This window comes from Tinamus guttatus, unplaced genomic scaffold (genome assembly GCF_059628265.1).
Source record: "Tinamus guttatus ecotype Peru unplaced genomic scaffold, ASM5962826v1 Tinamus_guttatus_pri_ptg000749l, whole genome shotgun sequence".
NCBI lineage: Eukaryota > Metazoa > Chordata > Aves > Tinamiformes > Tinamidae > Tinamus > Tinamus guttatus.
In genome coordinates this window covers 2530362-2550983 of record NW_028289283.1, presented here as the reverse complement: position 1 = coordinate 2550983, position 20622 = coordinate 2530362, and the positions used below count along the sequence as shown (strand labels likewise).

Sequence of the window (20622 nt, the reverse complement as noted above, 5' to 3'; positions counted from 1 at the left end):
CACCTGATTCCAGCTTCTCTCCTTCTTCTATTCCTGCTGCTGACAAAGTTACTTGGGAGATTTATTTATACAGGGATTTATGCAATGAATCTATAAGGAAAAAAATAATAAATTTTAGTGTGGAAGTTTGTTGAAACTCTTTCATGTCTTCTGGGCTTGGCTCTCTTTTGTTTCCTGAGTTGGCTGGGAAGGGAGTTGAAACTTCTCCGGTGTCAAGACTCCTTTAATGATCATACCTTTATAATGATAATCCTAACACATGTATACTGTATTAGGAAACTATAGTGTTTTGATGAAAGGAAAGTGTGTAGGCGCCACTTTGTGGAACCATAGCAACAGGGTAATTGAGTAGGACACTGCATCTTGCCAAATTTCTGTTAATGGATGTGCAGGCTTGTAAGCCAGCAATGCAGGCTTGACTGTAAAGACCTAGGAGGTATTGGGTTTTCTGCCACACACAAGCATTTAGGCTGCAAACCTCTGACAGCTTTTGGCATCTTACCGTGATTTCATAGAAACGCTGTGTGAATCGTAGCTACATGAAGTGAGCAGAACAAGGCAGCACTAGAATGCAGTTTGTTAAACACACTGCAACCAAAGGCTGCCTGTCACTTGGTTAAAGCAAAAATCCTTTTACTGATCTTCATCCTAAGACTTTGCTCAAGCGAGAGCTGAGCTGCCTTGAAGCATTTGTGTCTTTGCAATCTGTTGAGGGACCATCTAAAATCAGAGCAAAGTTAAATTAGTGGATTTTTTTTTCAAAAATATACCAGACAAAACCAACTGAACATCTCCATCAATTTATTGCTGCCTTATTTTTATGGGGTGCGCGGGGCGGAAGTTAGACAAGGAAGTTTGAAATCACTTCTGTCTTGGTTACTTCAGTTTGCTCCCATCAGTTTGCACAGTAGTCATCATCCTCAAAGATTTTTTTTCCTTCAAACTTCTATAGGGCCTGTTATGCAAGGAAGTCAAACTCAGAGCAATGTTAACTACTTGCTGCCAGCTAAGGATTCACTGACTTTGCATCCATGCAGTTATGGTAGAAGCAGTTGTATGCTTAAAGGTGGGAAGTGAGATGCTTCTTCTATCCATATATTCCAAGATAATAGGTAGAAAATTTGCTGTAGGTTAAGTTACTGTGTATGCCTATGTGTGTGTGCATATATATATTTATGTTTATATGTTGTTGTCATATAAAAGGTACTGTGTAGCTGCTTGAACGTCGAGGCTTTTTAGAGATAATGGAATAATTGCAGTAGTGGAGACTGAAGAGTCTTCCGTTTAATTCATTGCTACTAGTTGGGTTCACTGAAAAGTAAAGGGTGATAAATTTCAAAAACATCCTTTAGGGTGAGGCAAATAGTTTTAAGCATAAGCATTTTTTTCAGATATATAAAAAATGTTTTTGTTTCCTCTTTCCTCTGTCATAACTTCCAAATAGATGAAAAGTGGTTTCATCCTGTTGAATGTCAAGACAGCTATTTCAGTCTAGCTTCATGGTGAAAAATAGGGAAAACCTGTGTGATTTCGTAAGCTATTTAGGAGAGAATCTTTCAGAGTTCTTTGTCGGTCATGTATTTCTAGTGCATGGCACATTTGGCAGTTGTGCTGATTGCTAAGGCTACAAAGAATAGCCTGTCAGATATTTTAAGCAGGGAGAGGATACCCTTCTGGTTGAGACACTCTTGGCTGCAAGATGTGGGGAAGATTTACTAGATCTTGCCTATCAAGGCCCTTAAATCCTATTAGGACTTAAGTGAAACTTTAATAAGCTGCTAGCTCAGTTTATGACCTGTAGATGTGTTTGCCACAGTTTTAATATGCTCTTGTGATTGATTGGCCGTTTGCAGAGGCTGGAATAGTAGTGGAGATAGGGTGTTTTTTGTGAACTAGCTGCAGAAGAAAAGCATACTTTTTCATACTAAAACTCCAATATTCCAACTGAGGTAGTTAAGGTGATTTAAAGATGAAATATCCCTTGGTACAAAGATGTTTTTCAAAAAATGAAATTCAAATCTAAACTGCTTTTAATGGTCAATTTTCTATTCTGTGTTCCCATCTGTACACCAAATAATTTTTCCAAATGCTTAAAGTTTGGTTTTGCGCACTGTCCGCTGCTTTTACGGCAAGGGAGTCCAGGTAGTCTTGAGTAGTTAAAGAACTTCTCTCCTAAGAGCTTCTTTGGATAGACTGTACCTTGCATAGACTCAGATCAGATCTCTATACAGAATCTGTATAGAGATCAAAGAAGCATGAAGTACGTGTGTGATTTCTTTTTCCTCTGCATATTCCAGTGCAGTCATTTATTGATGTATATCTATATAAATACCATCTAAGCATCTAAGCTTGACCCACTTGAAGGTTGCCCTGACAAAGCCCTAAAATATAAGACTACTCCTTATGCTTGCTATGATGGGGTATGATTTCTACCTGCTAAAACCTCAATTTTCTGAGATTCTTAGATTCTTTCTGCAGTATTCATGGAGAAATGAGTCCAGTCTGTAGGTAGCCGGGGAAAAATGTTTTTTATTCCTCCAACTTCGCCTGCCTCTTATGATAAAAGCACATAAGGAAAATCTGTTCTTTGCTTGTGCTGCCTTTTTGTAAGGAACTTGAGTAACTTTTCTATTTCCAGATATATCAGAGGCTCCAGAAAACAGACAAAAAGCTTCCCAAGAGATAAAGCATAGGCAAGCGAAATCAAAATAGCTTCTCAAGGAACTCTGGTGCCATATCTTATAATAAATATATTCAAGAGTCATGACCTGGCATGCAGTGACTAAGAATTCAGAGATAGTTTTCTGTAACAGAGGAACATAACGTTACTCAGTATCTTGGAGGATTTATCAAATGTATGGGAGAATTGATCTGAAAACTCTTTCTATCCCTTGATTAGTACAATGGAGAGCAGTCTCTGTGCCCCTGAGCAGTTCAACCACTGTAGAGCGGTGCTTATCACCTTTGGGACTCTCCCAGCAGCTTTTCGTGGGCTGGATATTCTCAGGATATTCTGGATGACAGCCTGTGCACAGAGGTGTTTGCTTGTGCTGCTGCCAGGGGTTCCTTGCCACAGTCCTGAACCAAACCGCACTTTTTGTTCAGGCAGCACAGGAATGCACTGAGTGGGGGAAAATAAGAATTCCTGTACAAATTTTGTTCCTCTTCCTGTTTGACTCTTGTCCCTCTGCTATGAATGTCTGCCCGTCTGCTTCTTTCCCTCCCAAGCATCTTCTGCTCTGTGCTGTTCTTCAAAAGTGAGTGGTTTGCAGTGGGAGGGTGTTTGATGGGTGCTTTGTGGTTGTGTCTTTTGAACAGGCTTTCCATTTTCCAGCTCTGTCTCCATGAGTCCTGGGCAGATGCTGCCGGCTCTGCCCTGCCTGCTGCGCACGCTGAATCTGCTCGTGGTGCTTCAACTTGCATGAACCTTAAACTGACTCAAGGCCTGCTTGTAGTACTGCGAACCGGGATCTATAAACTTAATATAGATTCTCCAGAGAATGACACCCCACAGCATTTTCTCTCTTTTTTTCCTAGCAGATTATAGAGTAAAAATGAATATAAAGAACTATATAGTTATGACATGAAGCCTGATATTAAAAAAAAAAATTCTTACAGCACATTTAAACTATTATCTCTTATGACCCAAAAGATGAGCATTGTCAGCTTTCTAAATTCACTTGTCTACCAGAATAAGGAAGAGTCTTTGTGAAAAAGACTATAACCAAAATGGCTGTTTGTGATGCTTTTATTTTTGAAACGTGCTCATTGGCTTTTCTGTTTATCAGAATGAATTGGGCTGTTCAGCAATTTGGTGGGAGTGAGGAGGAAAGGAAGCAAAATACCTAAAATGAGTGACAGAATATTTATATTTTATTTATATTTTTTCTGAATTTACCAAATCATACAAAATATCAAATACAAAGAATAGACATAATTCAGGCAAGGTCAGTGCAAGTCTTGACAAAACAGTGCATTATCTTATTGCTGAATAATTTTAATTCATGTCTTCAAACTATAATAATAGTAAACATAGGATTTGGCAGATTTAGCACATTAATACTTCATTTCCGTGATGATAAAAAAAGGTAGCTTGTTATGAACAGATTATAATGCCTCTTCCTTCACTTTAAAAGTGAGCAGGGGGATGGAATTTCTAGGTGAGAAAAAAGCCACAGACACTGATTTGTGCCTTTGACCCTTACTGACTGGCTATAACATGATGCAAATATTCAAAAAAAAAAAAAAAAAAGGGGGGGGGGGTAGAAAGCTTCAGTTTTTAGACTTTGTTTAACCTAAGTGCACGTTGATTGCTGGAGATTTCTTTGGTTTTGTCAGGAGAACTGTAGTTTGCCAGGGAAGTCCCAGTGGCCAGTCTTCAGCTCTTCCCAATTTCTTCTGTATTCCCCACATGGTGCCTCCTCTTTGCTTGAGGTGGAGACGCCTCGGCTTGGTGTGGTTTTGAAATGTAAAACCTCTTGGACTCTGTTTTATGTTAAAATGTATGAATTATTAAGCAGCATAGAAAATAATGATGTGGGATTCAAAAGCAAACATTAATCAGAATAACCACATGTATTGATGTTTTTACCAAGTTCAGTGACCATGACTTTTTCTTAATGCAGTAGCAACCACAGAAGACAATTATAGATTCAGTATAAAAGGAAAGAGGTGTTTAGAAAAAGAGTTTGTGGGGGAGAGCAGAAGGTGTGGGTGGGTTTGGTGTTCTGGGATTTTTTAACTTTCCCTTCCACATATGATCAAGCATGAAAAATTCTGAGGAAGGAAGAGAGTCAACGAGAGACAGAAAAATAAATGTCCAGGCAGAATGGGCAAACAAGGCAGGCTATGACCAATGTGACCGTCCTGCACAGTCGCGATGCATCTGGAAGAGGCGCCCGTGCACGGTGCACGTTCCCCTGCCAGGGCACCTGCACCGCTGCAGGGCGCTGGGCTCGCAGCCTTGCCTTTCCAGGCACTGAACACTTGCTTTTAAGCTCTGAGGTAGGCACCGGTGCCCTCAACGCTGCGTGTAAGTAAAATGCATGCTGTCTTTTTCACAGGTGGTTTTGCTGAGTTCTCCAGTTCGTTCCCTGGTCTCTGTGAAGGAAAATCCACCCTCGTCCCTACTTGCATTTCTCAGCCATGCCTACCTGTCTCCAACATTGGACCAACGCGAATTCTGCCTCATCTCTACCTTGGGTGTCAGCGAGATGTCCTCAACAAGGTGGGTGTTCTGAATGCTGTGTTGTTTACATGGATGAGCATGCAATTTCCACGTGCCTTCATGTCAAGGCATTTGTTTTACTGCATCATCACAGCTGCAAAACATTTAAAGTAGATACAGATGACAGTTTTTCATCGTTTATGCACAGCCAGCTCTGTGAGAACTAATGCCCATATAATGTCCCTATAATTAGTCTCTGTCGTGTAATCTGAAACTTGGTCTTGGAGAAGATATCGTCCTCCATAACCTACTAATGGAAACAAGCTATTAAATCTGCCATTACAGAAGATTGGGGTAGTTGCCTGAGTGTAGTTTTGGCTGGTTTGTTTTGGCAAGTGTTAAATGTTAACACAAATACGTAACCTTTAGGCTAATGTTAAATAAAACAAAGTTTGCTTGAAAGATTTTTTTTTCTTAAAAAAAAAAATCACTGGAAAAAGTACCTTAAATACCATGATGAGGGAGTATGGCAAACAAATATTTGTTCACCTAATGTTCAAATTTGGATAATCATTTGGGTATAATTTAAAATGAGCCTTTTGGGTATCACTATACTCAAAAAAACAAAACATTAAAAACAAAAGCAAAAAAATCCATTTACTGCTTCTAAATACATGCACATGTAATAATTTCTGTTCCTATTAAATAACCCATGTGGTGTATGAAAATAGAGGGCAAAGCCTTCAAGTATAGCACTTGCAAGGTGCTGGACCCTCAGTTATCAAAAAGAGTCAGTCTCAAATTGCTGTATGTCTGTATTCCTATGTGATTTGACAGGTATTTTCCTCCATAAGGAGAACAAGTCTTATATTGCTAAGAATCTGCATCTTAGATCACTTCTCAAGGGATTTTTTTTTCCATTTCTACTGCATGTGCCCTCTTGCCTCCTATTATTATTTGGGAGAGATATTTATTAGTTAAGCTTTCAACAGCTTTCATAAGCTGGTATTTAAACACACAGAGTGGGGCAGGGGGTAAGAGGGGCACAGAATTCTTCTCCCTAAAATGTTGCCTTTATTGCGTAATGTGTGTGAGGGTGTGTGTGTGTGTGTGTTTTTTTTTTTTTTTTAATCCAAATATAAACCTTAAGGTAGTTACTGTCTTAATAGACCTGAAATTGCATCAAATACATTTTCTTTACAATAATGATTTTCATGTATTTTTTTTTACTCCTCACTCCATTCCAGTAATGCCTTAATAGGCAATTTCTGGATTTTTCACAATTGTTTTAACGGTGTCTGTGATATGCAACTGATCTGCTGGAGAGGGGTTGCACTTTAACAGTGTTTGGAGGAAAAGCTGATAATATGGAAGGCAGTCAATAGTCCTTGTCTTTATTTCATACTTCAAAATCTCTCACATCTTTGTTGCCAGGTAACGAGTAAGAAATTTAGACTTGATTCGTTTACAATGGATGTCAGAGCAGCTTATTATCACAATGTGGTAATAAACTTGTGGTTCCAAGACAAAAGAAATGAGGAAATAAGTAAAAAAATAAAATCCTCTCTGTAAATAGTAGAATATTAGAAAGATGCTTTTTATTGCTGTTTGTTTTAATATGAGTGGAAAGTGCTATCCTTAGTCACAAGTGGTTGGTGGGGAGAGGCAGTGAGGATCCTTTACTCCCCTCCAGGGCCAAGGCAATCCCAAACTTCATTTGGGATGTGGCTGGAACTCCACGCTGTTGCTGCCCATTTGTTGTGGCTCCTAAGCAATGACTATTCCAAAGGGATGAAAGAGGCTTTTCACTCTACTGGCAGTAAATTGATGTCTATGAAAAGGATGTTATGCACAAGTACAGTGAGGAGAAGGATCCAAATTGTAGCTGTGGTCAGGAGTTTGATTACAGACACGGAGGAGTCCCTCAACACGACTGCTACTGGTAAGCCCCAAGTATGGCAGAGCAGGCTACAGGAAGAGTTCCCAACTGGTGACATCTCTCTTGCATCCTAATTTATAGTCATGATCTTATTTCAGCATTTATCAGGAAGCCTTGTAATTGTAGATAACTTGGAATTAATGTAGGATTCTTGGGAATGTACAGGTTCTGTACTTCGTCACATATTTTGAGGAGTTACGATCAAAGATTGCTGTTTCTGTTTTCCCTTGGAGAACCACAGAAATAATAGTCTATAATCCACAGAAAATGTAATCAGTTCTTATCTCCTGGTGTTATTCTTGATGGTCAATCTTTGGAAATTCTATCGCAAATAGTAAAGGACCACTTAGGTTTCTTATCTGTTTTAAGACAAATATGCATGTTATAATTTCAGAGCTGCTTGTCTCTCCTACCTTCTTTTCTCTTACTTTGAACCAATAGTGGACAATGCACTAATCTGAAAGTGCTACTTATTCACTACACTGAGATAAACCTTCATGTCTCAGTAACTACCTGATTCCTTCAGTTGGGGCGATTGCCTATGGAAAGTCTGAAATGGCTTCTGTCGTAAATTTTGGTTCCTTTACTAGCTTTAAAGAAACTGTGGGAACACTTAAAGATTCCTTAGAATTCACTTGATGAACTACTGGCAACTCCCAATTTCCTGTTATTAAACAGTTTCTTGATTCATCTCAATGTTGACTATAGCTAGAGGTCAGAAAGCTAGAATTTCTAAGGGCAGAGAGATGCTACCAGGTACCTCACCTTTTCCATTCCTCTCTGTTTCACACACTGTGCTTCTTGGGATGCCGGCATCCCCAGGTACTGGGGAAAGAAAGGAGGATTTCTCTCACTAGTAATAACAAAAAAAAATTTGGGAAGCACCAAATATTCAGGAGGACCAGAAGCAAATCTGAGTGATTTGCTCACCAAAGAGCAAGAAGATGTCCAAGAAGATGGTAAGCAGTTAAGTTTGCATGCTCTGGTTCAGTGGCCTTCTGCTTTTCCAGTTACTGGGGATGACTTCTGTTAAGATTAGAATGGGCTTTTTGTTCAAGTTCAGATTTTTTTTTTAATAACTTACTGGAATTTTTCAGAAAAAAACATCCCAAACTATAAAAGGTAGCTATGTATGTTGACCTTATGTTTTGCCTTCACGTGCTTTCTGTGGAATGCCCTTATTTTTCCTATTGACTGAATCTATTTTCTAAAACCTAAATGTCTGAAAAATATCTTGGCAAAAGAACTGTTCATCTGCAATACAGTTCAACCCACTACTGAAAGAGGTGGATTTTCAGTGTGGTTTATGAGGATGAGCTAATATTTTCAGGATCTCTGTAGGCTTATCTCTGAGTGCAGGGGCAGTGGGGGGTGATAAAATATTTGCCTTCCTGCAGGAAGGTCAGTATTCATGATCTTTCAGGAATATTAATGCCATTTGCCATTTATACCTCTGCTGATAACATTTTATTTATGAAACATATGCAAACGTGAATGTTCTACTTAATTTCCCTGGTGAAACTTTGATTACTTCCAAAAGCCTTAGGAGGTGCTTTATATTATTGCTTTGCAAATTTCTTTTTAAATACTTGGTCTTGAAATACCTATAATTTTTCAGTGTTTAGATACTAAAAACCTCAGGAAAGGTCTTCCCCCTTGCTCCCCCCCCCCTTTTTTTTCTCCCTTCCCTCCATGTGTTCTTCAATAATTTGGTGATCAGTAGTGCTGCTTTACCTAAAGGTGTATATTTGCAAAATGTGGACTTTTTTCACCTTTACCAGTTTTATTTTGCTCCATTTGGCTAATGAGTTGCTGCACTTTTGCAGTTGTTACTGTAATACTGTGATGGTTACCAATATCAAGAGGGCACTTGTTTTGACAGGAGATCTTTGATTTTCAGATTTGTGAAAGAAAGAGATGGACTATGTTTGACCTGTATGGGAGTGGCAGTGTCCTTTCTGAAAGAGAGCATAACAAAAAAAAAAAAAATTCAGTGTGGTGCTTACGGGCCGGAGTGCCTCTCCTACTTGTATTCCACATTTTGCGGCAGCATTTGAGCTGTAGAACTTTCTGCTTTGCTACTTAACTCTTTTTTTTTTTTTTTTCTTCTTCCCTCCCAGACCTGGATTTTATTTCCTGGAACAAAATAACATTTTAGGGTGAGGGTGCTATTAATTTTAAGATTAAACAAGTCATAAAATGTAAATAAGCTGACAAAAGAGCATTTACCTTCTTTTCCCAAAGTTGTTAGCATTAGGATTTCTGGATCTTCCTTCCATCATAATTCATTTCTTCCTCTTGGGTGCCTTACAATGAAGTCACTGTTATGGTTATTATATTAGTGTGCTGCACAGGGAATGATTGATACCTCAGAAGAGAAGGAATCATAACTTTTTTCTTTAGCCTTGCTCTCAAAGTCAAGCACTAACACATTTTTGGGTGTTTTTTTGGCTAGGAGATTTCAGACTTGGCGTCTGCAACCGTCCAATTCCCATTTGGACAATCAATTCCACATCAAAAATCTTACATAACTGTGGAATTGTGATGGTTGGACTGTGCAGCCCACCAGCACTTATGCTTAAAAAAAAAGGGGGGGGGGACAAAAAAAAAAAGGCTTTTCTATTCTTCTAAATGCATCAGCCTCTCTGCACCCCTTAGAGCTAATATGTGCTATAGTCTGAACAAATACGTGTTGTGGAGCTCTGCGTGATAGCAATGCCTGCGTTGCCAATAGTGGCGTTAGTGTGGCATGTACACCTAAGATTGTTCATGATTCTGCATGTGCTTCCTCATTTCTGCACTCAGGTTTTTTTCAGTGTATTAATCTGAAGTAGGCAATTATTTTACAGAAGTTGCTGTTGAGCAGTTTGGCTTACACTGCTTTTCAAGGCTAGGATGCAGAACAGGGAGGTGCGAGTGCTGCATACTGCTGATTTCCCTTGCACTCCTTGGATATAATGCGTCTAGCAATAGCCAGTTCCCTGCGTCAAGAACCCCTTTCTCAATACTTGCCCCTTTCTGGATAGCTCCAAGTACACCGGTGCTTCCTTACAGCACTCTGGTTTTCAACTGTAAAGGATTTTAAACTTTAAAGAGTGCATCAGGATATGGTAATGGCAGAGGTGAAGGAATAGGCTGTAAAAAGCACACGAGTCTGAAAGTGGCTTGAACTGGGGAGAGGCAAATGAAAGAGACTGAGGGGAAGTGGTGATGGAGGAACCTGACATTGGGCAGAGGAGCTAAGTGGGAGCATGATCAAGAAAATTAGTAGGGTAAGAAGGAGTAATGATGAGAATTTAATTTGTTGCATGTAGCTCTTTTTTGAACATTGCTGTGTTTTATATTTCTGATAATTTACTTGAAGAGTAATTGGTCACCTTTATGTGGAAAATGTATATACAGTAGGTTAAGGTGACCATGTCCTTAGGTACCTCTAAATGTGCTGGCGTGAGGAATTTTGAATGAAAGCTTGGAGAAGCTCATAAATATGGGGTGTGTTTTTGTCATCTGGAGCAAAGTCAACTCACAAGAAGAGATTCATGCAGACTCCCTATTTACAACTGCTGCTGAGAATCGTAGTAGTGCAGTAGGGCTGTTTTATACACAACCCTCTGCAGGTGAATATGGGGTAGGTCTCAATTATACTGACATGTGTATGTGCTCATCCTTTCTACACATACACTACAACAGAAGTGTGGTACACTCGTGTGCTTACAAAATGCTCGTTATTTAAATTGCTCTGGTTTGGACAAGACCGGAGTTCTGACTCTTTAGCTAAGTAGCTGTGGTCCACTTTGTCCTCTCCAAAACATCTTTACACTTGCAGGAAAAATAAATATGTGAAAGAATTAAGCATTTCACAAGTATATTTTTGTGCTGGTACTCAGGTCAGCAAACTACCTGTAGGAAGTGGTTGGGCATATTGTCATCTTGCCAGGTAAGGATTTTAAACCAAGGGAGGGAAACAAAAAACAAACCCAGCCTCTCTTGGAAATGATGATTCATGCGAAGAGAAGTTTGCCATTAATTCTCTTCATTGTTAGCTTTGTTTTTATGGACTCTGCAGTCTATATGTTATTTGGACACATTGAATATTCATTAAAAGTTGTTTGAAGACCCAAAAGCTTAGGGGTAATCTTTTTCAAAAGAGAATGTCATTAAAATAGCTAGAGCAATGGAAATATGAATTCCAGTTTAGTTTTTAGCTTTATCATTGGTTTTTCATTTGTGATTTCTTGTAACAGTTCAAGGTGTCATTTGATTTCTCTGGCCTTAACCTTTATCTTCTCCACAGGAGCTGATGCAGCAGAATGATATTGGCTACGTACTGAACGCCAGCAATACTTGTCCAAAGCCTGATTTTATTCCGGAGTCCCATTTCCTGAGAGTGCCTGTGAATGACAGCTTTTGTGAGAAAATTTTGCCTTGGTTGGATAAGTCAGTAGATTTTATAGGTAAGAATGAGATTGTCTCTCTCTAGCACTTTCTGATTTTTCATTTATGTGTTTGTCTCCTGGTTTAGCTGCAGGAGTCCTGAATGTTTTTTGAGTGGTGTGAAAGTATCATAAGGGTCTAGGTATATGACCACCATCAGTTTATAAGCACAGAAGCAGGAAGATTCTGTCATTGTGTGATCCAGCACTTCTGGAATAAAGACACTTTCTAGGAGTCCAACTGCACTTTCTGGCAGTCTGGGGAGATATCTGACACTCAGACATATAGACTGTGTTAGAAAATTACACATACGCAAATCTGGTCCTTAGCTTTGAGCAGTAAACAGAGAGATGAACTGGCTGAGTTGTTTCTAATTTATATGCAAGTAAGAGTAAGTATTTGTGATAGAACAGTTGGCTTTTCCAGGTATCTGTATGTGGCTGCTTACATGCATGTCAAAGTAAAGTAGGTGCAGTATGCTATAAATGCAGCGTATCCTGCAGCTGTACGTGTAGTAACACTATTTTCTTTAATTCAATAAAGAGAAAGTAAGTATCTTTGGTTTAAAGGTTCCATGAGATCCGCAATAGCGATAAATGTGGAATTTTAACAATTTTAAGAACAGTGGGTGGTTTTGCAAACTCTTCATCATGCTACAATGCTTCTTAGATTAACACTTGACAACTCCTTTGCTATATAGAAAAAGCAAAAGCATCGAATGGACGTGTGTTAGTGCACTGTTTGGCTGGAATATCGCGCTCTGCCACAATTGCTATTGCATATATCATGAAGAGAATGGATATGTCCTTAGATGAAGCTTACAGGTAAGGACAAAACTTCCATTCTCCCAAGACACTAATTCTTGCCTGTCATCTTGCTTTTAAGGTGAATGATAAATGATTTTATGAACAAGGGAAGAAGCAGACCCATTATTGTATCTTGTAGTCCATGACTTCCAGACAGTCTTGCTTTAAACATAGGTTTCTCCATAAACAAATTAGCTGTTGTATGCAGATATCACGCACCTAATGCTAGTTCTACACCTGCAGAATGCTGATGCTGCTCTCTGCTCTGAGTAGGCAAATATATGGGATTTAAACTGTAGTAATTGCTTTAGAAAATACATACAAATATATGCACATATACATATAAGTGTGTGTAGGTGGCGTGTAATAATGTGTACATGCACTTTAATGTATCTACACAAATGTGTGTATATGTGTGTGTATATATCTATTTATACATATAGCTGACTAAAATATAACACATGGGAATATCTTGCAAGCCCAAGAGAGAAAGAAATGGAAGGAGGATGAAAAAAGGACCTGAGGATATTTATAATCGGGCTTACAACAAATGCTAGACAGGATCTATTAACTTCAAGTTGGTAGTTGATAATGCTCTCAAAGAAGGGCCTTTTGGTGAAATGCTGTCTAGGAATTAAAAAAAAAAAGTTTTTTGATGGTAAACACAACCAAAAAATCTTGGAAAAAGAATATTTGTGACTAGCAGCTGTTTACAGCATCATGTTTTGCAAAACCAAAACAAAAACAATAAAAGTGTTTTAACCTCTCCAATTGCACTGTTTCTGTAGCTGGATTGTAAACACTTTGGTACATTTCAGGTAACTGGACTGCAATTTACTGTGACTTCTGTATTTCTCTAACAGACTGCTTTTAGTTCACATATTGCACTGTACTGCTTCTGGCTACTTCTTGCAGGGAGTTACAGGCTGATCGCCGTGGCTCATATGTCTCTATAGTACACATAGTTCAGAGGCAATTTGAAAAGTTGCACTGGAGCAGAGTGAGAAGAGTATCTTCCAGCTCTGCACTGTCTGCTACTGCTGCCTGTAAAACATTCATTATACAGGACAAAGGGCATGTGATGTTCTGTTTTATGGGGCATTTCCTTTAAGTTGAGGAATGACTATAACTATATCTGTGTAGGAAAAAGTGTGTGTATGTAATACCTGAACTGGAAACATCTCTCAATGCCTTTAAACATCTACACTCTATTGCTGGTAGTTGCTCACAACTTTGTCTGGTAGTTTCAACAGGTATAGTGACACAGGCTTAAATGAGAGGCATAGATGAAAACTCAGTTTTCATGCAGGAAATGACTGTATAGACAATGTAACTGCATTAATGGATATGGGTGAATAATGTGCAGTGGATTAGCTTGATTCACTGAAGAGACCATGTGATTTTGGGCTGCAGAGGTCTGGGGAATAGAGCTGTGAAGGACTGAACACTTCTTAAAAGACACATATAAGTGAATGGGTTAAAAGCAGTTGTTATTGATATAACATTGATATTGACACAGTGTCTTTTAAATTTTTGCATTACATCTTTTTATTAAATTCTAGTTTGTCTCTTAACCAAACCTGTCTCTTAACCTCTTTCTGCTCCCCCCTCACCAGCTGTAAGTTCCCTGTGCTTGGCTGAATCTGAATTCAACAATTCAGCTATCCTGACAAGTTAAAATTAGACCATTAAGCCATGGGTGCTTATTGTGAATATTATCTCAGATCTGAGCAGCAAGTTTTAAAAGTAATTCTTGTTTTGTTTTTTCACTCTTCTCAGATTTGTGAAAGAAAAAAGGCCAACCATTTCTCCTAACTTCAACTTTTTGGGCCAACTTTTGGACTTTGAGAAAAAGATTAAGGGCCCGAGCGGTCAGCCTGGGCATATTAGCAAGCTGAAACTTCTGCACTTGGAAAAAGGCAGCGAGCACGTCCTGGTGCCAGAAGGTGGGCAGAGCAGCCTCCCCAGCGGCCAGCTCTGCTTTACCTCTACCTCTGAGACTGTGGAGCAGAAGTCAGCGGGCTCCGGGAGCGTGCCGGGCACATGCCTGACGTCCTTGGAAGACACCCCGCTGCTGCAGGGCATAAACGGACTCCATGTGTCCCTAGATAAGGTAGAGGACAGCAACCGGCTGAAGCGCTCCTTTTCTTTGGATATCAAATCGGTGTCCTACTCAGCAAGCAGCAACTGTGTGACTGCATCCGTTCAGGGCTTTGCCTCCTCCGAAGACACCCTGGAGTACTACAAGCACACGACTGCTTTAGATGGTGGTAGCAAGCTGTGCCAGTTCTCCCCTGTCCAGGAGGTCTCGGAGCAGACACCAGAAAGCAGCCCCGATAAAGAAGATGCAAACCCCAGCAAGGAGCCACCGAGCCCCTGGCAGCCGGACAGCCAGAGCAAGCGGCCGCACCTGGGCAGGGCTGGCAGCGGTGCCGCACAGCGGCCGCTCCTCTACCCCCTGCACCGGAGCGGCAGCGTGGAAGACAACCACCGAACAAACTTCCTCTTCGGGCTCTCCACGAGTCAGCAGCACCTGGCCAAGTCCGCGGCAGGGCTGGGCCTCAAGGGCTGGCACTCGGACATCTTGGCTCCTCAGACCTCCGCCGCTTCCCTCACCAACAGCTGGTATTTTGCGACAGAGTCCTCGCACTTCTACTCTGCCTCTGCCATCTACGGGAGCAGCGCCGCTTACTCGGCTTACAGCTGCAGCCAGCTGCCCACGGGCGGCGAGCAAGGCTCTGCTGTGCGCCGGAGGCCCAAGCAGGGCGATCGAGGTGACTCCAGGCGGAGCTGGCACGAGGAAAGCTCCTTTGAAAAGCAGTTTAAGCGCAGGAGCTGCCAGATGGAGTTTGGGGAGGGCATCATGTCAGACAACAGATCCAGAGAGGAACTGGGGAAAGTAGGCAGTCAGTCGAGCTTTTCGGGCAGCATGGAAATTATCGAAGTATCTTGAAGTGACAGACTTGTGTGACTGTATTGAGTGGCTCCCACTCCAGGCTGCTCCCCCAGTGTTCGAGAGTTCCCGGTAAATCTGAAAAGAACAAATTTTATACGAAAGTGTGTGTGTGCACAGCATGGCGGGGTCGGGAGGGGAAATGTGGGGTTTCAGCATGAACACAGTGACTGGATGAACACAGCAAAGAAATGGCAAGTGAGCATCTGCATGAGGAGACCAGCTCTCTCTCCAAGCTGGTGGGCTTTCCCCCTCTCTTTTCCTGGAGAAGGGTAGAGCATTTCAAAAGTTTTCCCTGGCAGATGAAGCAATTATATGCAATGGATTGCACATCCTTTCAATGTTTCTCACGGGAAGCTGTCCGGTGTCAGAACATTTCTGTGGTTCCAATCAAAGCGAGTTTGCTTCTCTCCTCCCCATGCCCCAAGTCTTCACCAATGCACCTTAGCCCTGACACTGAGCCATCCTCTGGAGGGAGACCTTTCTCCTGCAATAAGGGAGATGGAGAGCGAGGCCAAAGGAAGTGGGGACTGGTTACAGCAAGGCTGGTCTGAAAATAGGGTTCAGACAACTGTAAATACTGGTGTAACTATTGTTCTAATGGGTAGGCTTTAGGTGATTTGCTAGAGAGCTGCTTCAGAGAAAAACCAGTACCTCAAAAATATAAAAAATAAACTTAGGGCTTTATGGCTGCCAGATGCTGGTAGTCAGTTCATAAGCAATGTGAACAAGTAACAACTAGCCACATCTGATGCATTTTTTTTTTAAGCTGTCTACGCACAATTTAGCAGTTTTTCTTAAAGACGACAAGTGAAAGAGACTTATAACTATTTTCCCCAGTCTTTTTAATTATAAAATAGGCAGGATTTGTATTTTTTGATATTGGGTTACTAAGTTGGCTTCTGGGAGAGGGGTAGCTTCTAAGCTGTAATGGAGTGGTTAATAATTAGGGCTATGTGCAAGGGATAAGCAGATGATTAGAGAAAAAAAAAAGGATTCTGCAGTTTTTTTTTTTTTAAACTAATTGACAATTTAGTGGATTAATTCTGAAGGGTTATTTTCTTCCTCTGAAATAAAGAGCAGGGCTTGGTGGGATGAGCAATAACATTAAGGAACTGCTCCGCTCGTACGGTTCCAGTCGCTGTATCCTAGAAGAGGGGAAGCCAGTATGCTCCCTGCCGGCACGTGCGGCTCCAGCGGAGTTGGCTCTGTCCCTGGCCGGAGCCTCAGTGTCCGCAGGTGCTGCAGCAGTCTGGCTGTGGCCCCTGCCCCTTCCTGGCCTGCCCGAGCCAGGGCCCTGCCGACTCTAGGGGGTGCCAATCCCGGAGGCAGCAGGGATGTTTTGCGGGGAGCAGCTACCCCCTTTTTTGCGTGGCGCCCTTGGTGGTGGAGCAGCTGCTTTCCCTCCAGCTCGCGATTCCGGTGGTACGGTGGCTGCCGCTCTTGCCGTTGCCGTGCGGTGCTGCGAGAGGCTGAGCGTCAGCGAAGAGCGGCACCAGCGCGCAGGCTGCGCGGGAGCTTCTTCCCAATGTGCGCACGGTGTGAGCAGGGCCTTAGGCCTCAGCGCTTTGTGCAGTTTCTGTGCAGGCAGCTGAAAATTATAAATCAACATGCTTACCCCGACCAACAGCTTTTAGGAAGAAAATACTGTCAGCGGAGGTTGCTGAACTGAATCCCTAGTTCAAGTCAGCAGCACTTTTTGTTTTTTTGTTTTTCTTTTTAAAACTGTAAATTTAGCTAGTTTCTGACTCAAATCTCAGGTTTTACTATATTGAAAAGTGGACAAGATTTTGTCCTTTTTTTTTTTTTTAATTTGTTTCGTGGCTAGTATGTGACTTAATTTCCTACGATGGACTGCTTAAAAGAGCACTGAAAGCTACAGCAGTGATTAACTTGATCCGAAGAAGTGCAAGAGATGCACAGAGAGGCAGCAAGAGGAGTAATTGAACCCAGAGGCTGTGTTCGTGATGTGCGTATGAAATGCCAGAAGAAGGGATAGTCTGGACCAGGGATAGGTTGACACCAAACTGTAAAGCATGTCAGGTCTTGGCTATCCATTAAACGTAGGGCCACTTGTCTATGTTTACATACCAAGTGAAAGTGATTACATTACAACCATTTTCAGCATATATACACACTGTGTGTGTGTATATACACATATAAACCATTTAGCAGTGCTCCTCTCAGCCAGATTTCAGTTAAAACCCATGTCTGTCTTTGATTTGAATTGGTTAATGGGCGAAAACCACACAATCCCTACAGGCAGGAACAGAATCTTCCTGGGTTTTGCGCTCCTTCATGTGTGTGTTCTTCCCCCTTCTCATGCGCATGCACGCTGTGTATGTAAATATACACACACACAAACGTGTATGTTTAGCTTTTGTTTGTTTAATCTTTTTCTGGGGAACTGAATTGTGGTCTTTGGGGTCCTCATGCTTTCCAACATGCTGCACTGTCACTGACAGAATGGGAGCTGAGGCTTGGCATGCCAGGGGCCAGGGTCCTGCAGGACGAGGCCTTACGCTCGGGTCCTGGGCAGGGCAGTACCCTGCTTCATTCCCGAACTAGTGTCCTGTGCCTGGGCTAATGCTGGAAATGGGTTTTAAACATTTGGAAAGCAAAGTGAGGATGAGAGGGGGAGAAACGTGTACATGTTCAATATGAATATAATGTTCTTCAGTGTATGGCAAGCTGGTTAAATGGTTCAGAGAGATGTGAGTTTCTCATCTTGTTGTGTCCCGAGCATTACCTGTATGTTATGATGAAATAAAATCAGACGTGGTACCTGTTTATATAGAAGAGCTGAGGAAAGGAGCCTCTTTGCTGGTGGCTGTGGAGCACGTGTCACCTGTCTGCAGCAGGACCCGCTTCCTGGGGGCCAGGTGGATTGTCCCTATGGTGTGTTATTTTCTGCAGATGTGCCTGCTTATGGGACTGCCCTTTTTTGCATTAACATTTTACAATTTCTCTTACTAAGGAGTGCAGCAGTACTGCTTCATTAAGTAGCAGTTGTATGGTTCCCACGTGCATAAATTGGTTTGCAAGACAGTTGTGCAAGTATTTCAAATTGCTTAACTTACCTGAGGTGAAAGGTGTGCCTGTCCTGCCTCTCAGACTTCTTATTTGAATGAGAGTTCAACTGCTGTTGCATATGTGGAACTCTCAGGGACCTTCTAATGCCCACAGTTACTCCTTCTGAAAATAGCTTTTCGAGGCTGAGTCTTCAGCTAGCAAAGCCCACACCTTTTGTTTGTGTAATGTCACCTTCAAACTTAGCTGCAGCAGTGGAAGCCCTAGGGAATTTTGAAGCATTACCCCAGAGTGGGAAATGCTGCTGTACAAGAGGCAGAAGGGTCTGATACTGCATGAGCTTCTCTTTTACAGACAAGAGTTGCTAGCTATAAAATAAAAAGCTTGCAGCCATCACACAGTGAAACAAGAACCAACACACTTCCCTCCCCTGCCCTTAAGTTCCCAAGAGGTCAGATGGCTCTTGTATGAAATCTTTGTCCTCTTTAAGATCATTGTCTTAAAGCACCTAATGCCCCCCTAGGCTTAACTTCTTCTCTGTCGTATGCTTGCCAGAACTTGTCCTGCTCTTTCCAGAGTGGCTCCTCTGTGGTCTCACCGCTGCCAGCAGGTACCTCTGAACAGAGACCTTCCAAATCATCGGGAGGCAACCACCTTGATGTGGTGATGAGTGGTCACAGGAACTTGTCATGTCCTGCTCATCGGCAGTTCTTTAGCTCTCCATGCTCTCAATTAAAAGCCTACATGGGAGGGGACAGAGAAGAGGGTAACTCCTTCCAGCACCTATTATGGTAGCTGCTTTTTGGTGAAAGTGGGAGTAATAGAGCAGAACAGTGGAAATGGATGAGTTCTTACTGACTGCATCCAGAGCTGTGAACTACTCCTTCCACTCTCACTCATGGCACAGGATTTACACAGGATTTGGTTACCAGTGAATGGTGGTTTCAAAAGCCCAGAGCAGGGGCCTGGTCTTCCTCCTAATAAAGCTGTTACTGCCTAGCTTTATTTTTTAAAATAAAGCAATAATAAGAATTTCTTTATAAGAACAAAGCTCAATTACCTAGGTCTTTTAATTAGATGGACATACCTTGACTAAAACCAAGTTATCCTGCATTTGTTCTAAAAGCAAAAATTCCTTTTAAGATAAAAGTGGAGTTGCTGAAGTACTGTTATGATATGATACTATCCAGAAGTACTCTTAGAAATACAGGAACACAGTTGAGAATTCTGCTAGAACTGTGTTCATAATGTATCAGCGTAGACCAACAACTAAGCGCTGTCCCTTTGAATGAAGCCTCTGGAGAACTGCATGGCCCTCAGGCCCAAATTGTTGCTCTAAGGCAAACTGAGCTGTTTCTGCAGCTCAGTCTTTGGTTATGCTGTGCTTGGAGAACATTAATAGGAGTTGCTATATAGAGAAAAGGGAGGTAGTTCTAACTTTCTGCAGTGCCACCTCCTCTGAGAGCTTCTGAAAAAATGTTGCTTTTCTAGCATGTAAAATGCTGTAAACCAGCCTTTGAGGCTGCTATTCTGCTTTGCAGAAGTGCTCACTGAATTGCAGATTTCAACTGCTATTTGTAAGGATCAGCACAAACCTGCACTGCTGAACAAATTCTGTGCCTTGTTTTAAGGGGAACCATGACCCTGGGCTATCACATCACTATTAAAAAAAAAAAAAAAACACCCTTACAGAGTAGCATTGCTTGTCAAGAAGCCCAGGTGCAGTGGGTGGAAGCACCATTCACCTCTTACCTTCCTGATGCTGGGAGAACAGCAGTCTGCTGCAGATAGGGTCATTTATCTTTCTCTAAGCCAGGAATTTTCTACGTTGATTGGAGTAACTTCTTACCTACAAGTAACAGTTCACAGAATGGTTAAGGTTGGAAAGGACCTATAGAAATCATCTAGTCCAACCCCCCTGCTCCAGCAGGGACACCTAGAACACGTGGCACAAGGTGGCATCCAGGCGGGTTTGGAAGATCTCCAGAGAAGGAAACTCCACCACCTCGCTGCGCAGCCTGTTCCAGGACTCTGTCACCATCACAGTAAAGAAGTTCTTCCTCATATGGAGGTGGAACTTCCTGTGTTTCAACTCGTACCCATTACCCCTTGTCCTGTTGCTGGCCGCCACAGAGAAGAGTTTGGCCTCATCCTCCCTACATTCTCCCCTCAGGTACTTATACATGTTGATTAGATCCCCTCTCAGTCTTCTTTAGGCTAAACAGGCCCAGTTGGCTTAGTCTTTCCTCATACGATAGATGCTCCAGTCCCTCAATCATCTTCATTGCTCTAT

The 20622-nt window shown here is 41.7% G+C and overlaps 1 protein-coding gene across 1 annotated transcript in view; it reads left to right on the top strand.

Moving 5' to 3' along the window:
• The window catches only part of DUSP16 (dual specificity phosphatase 16), a 34827-nt gene extending 19436 nt beyond the window's left edge, over positions 1-15391 (top strand). The window contains exons 4-7 of the mRNA XM_010214949.2: positions 5064-5227; positions 11401-11560; positions 12241-12364; positions 14126-15391. Coding sequence (XP_010213251.2) covers positions 5064-5227; positions 11401-11560; positions 12241-12364; positions 14126-15299 — 1622 coding nt within the window. The 3' untranslated portion in view covers positions 15300-15391. The remainder of the gene's footprint in view (positions 1-5063; positions 5228-11400; positions 11561-12240; positions 12365-14125) is intronic.
• Positions 15392-20622: the final 5231 nt, after the last annotated feature.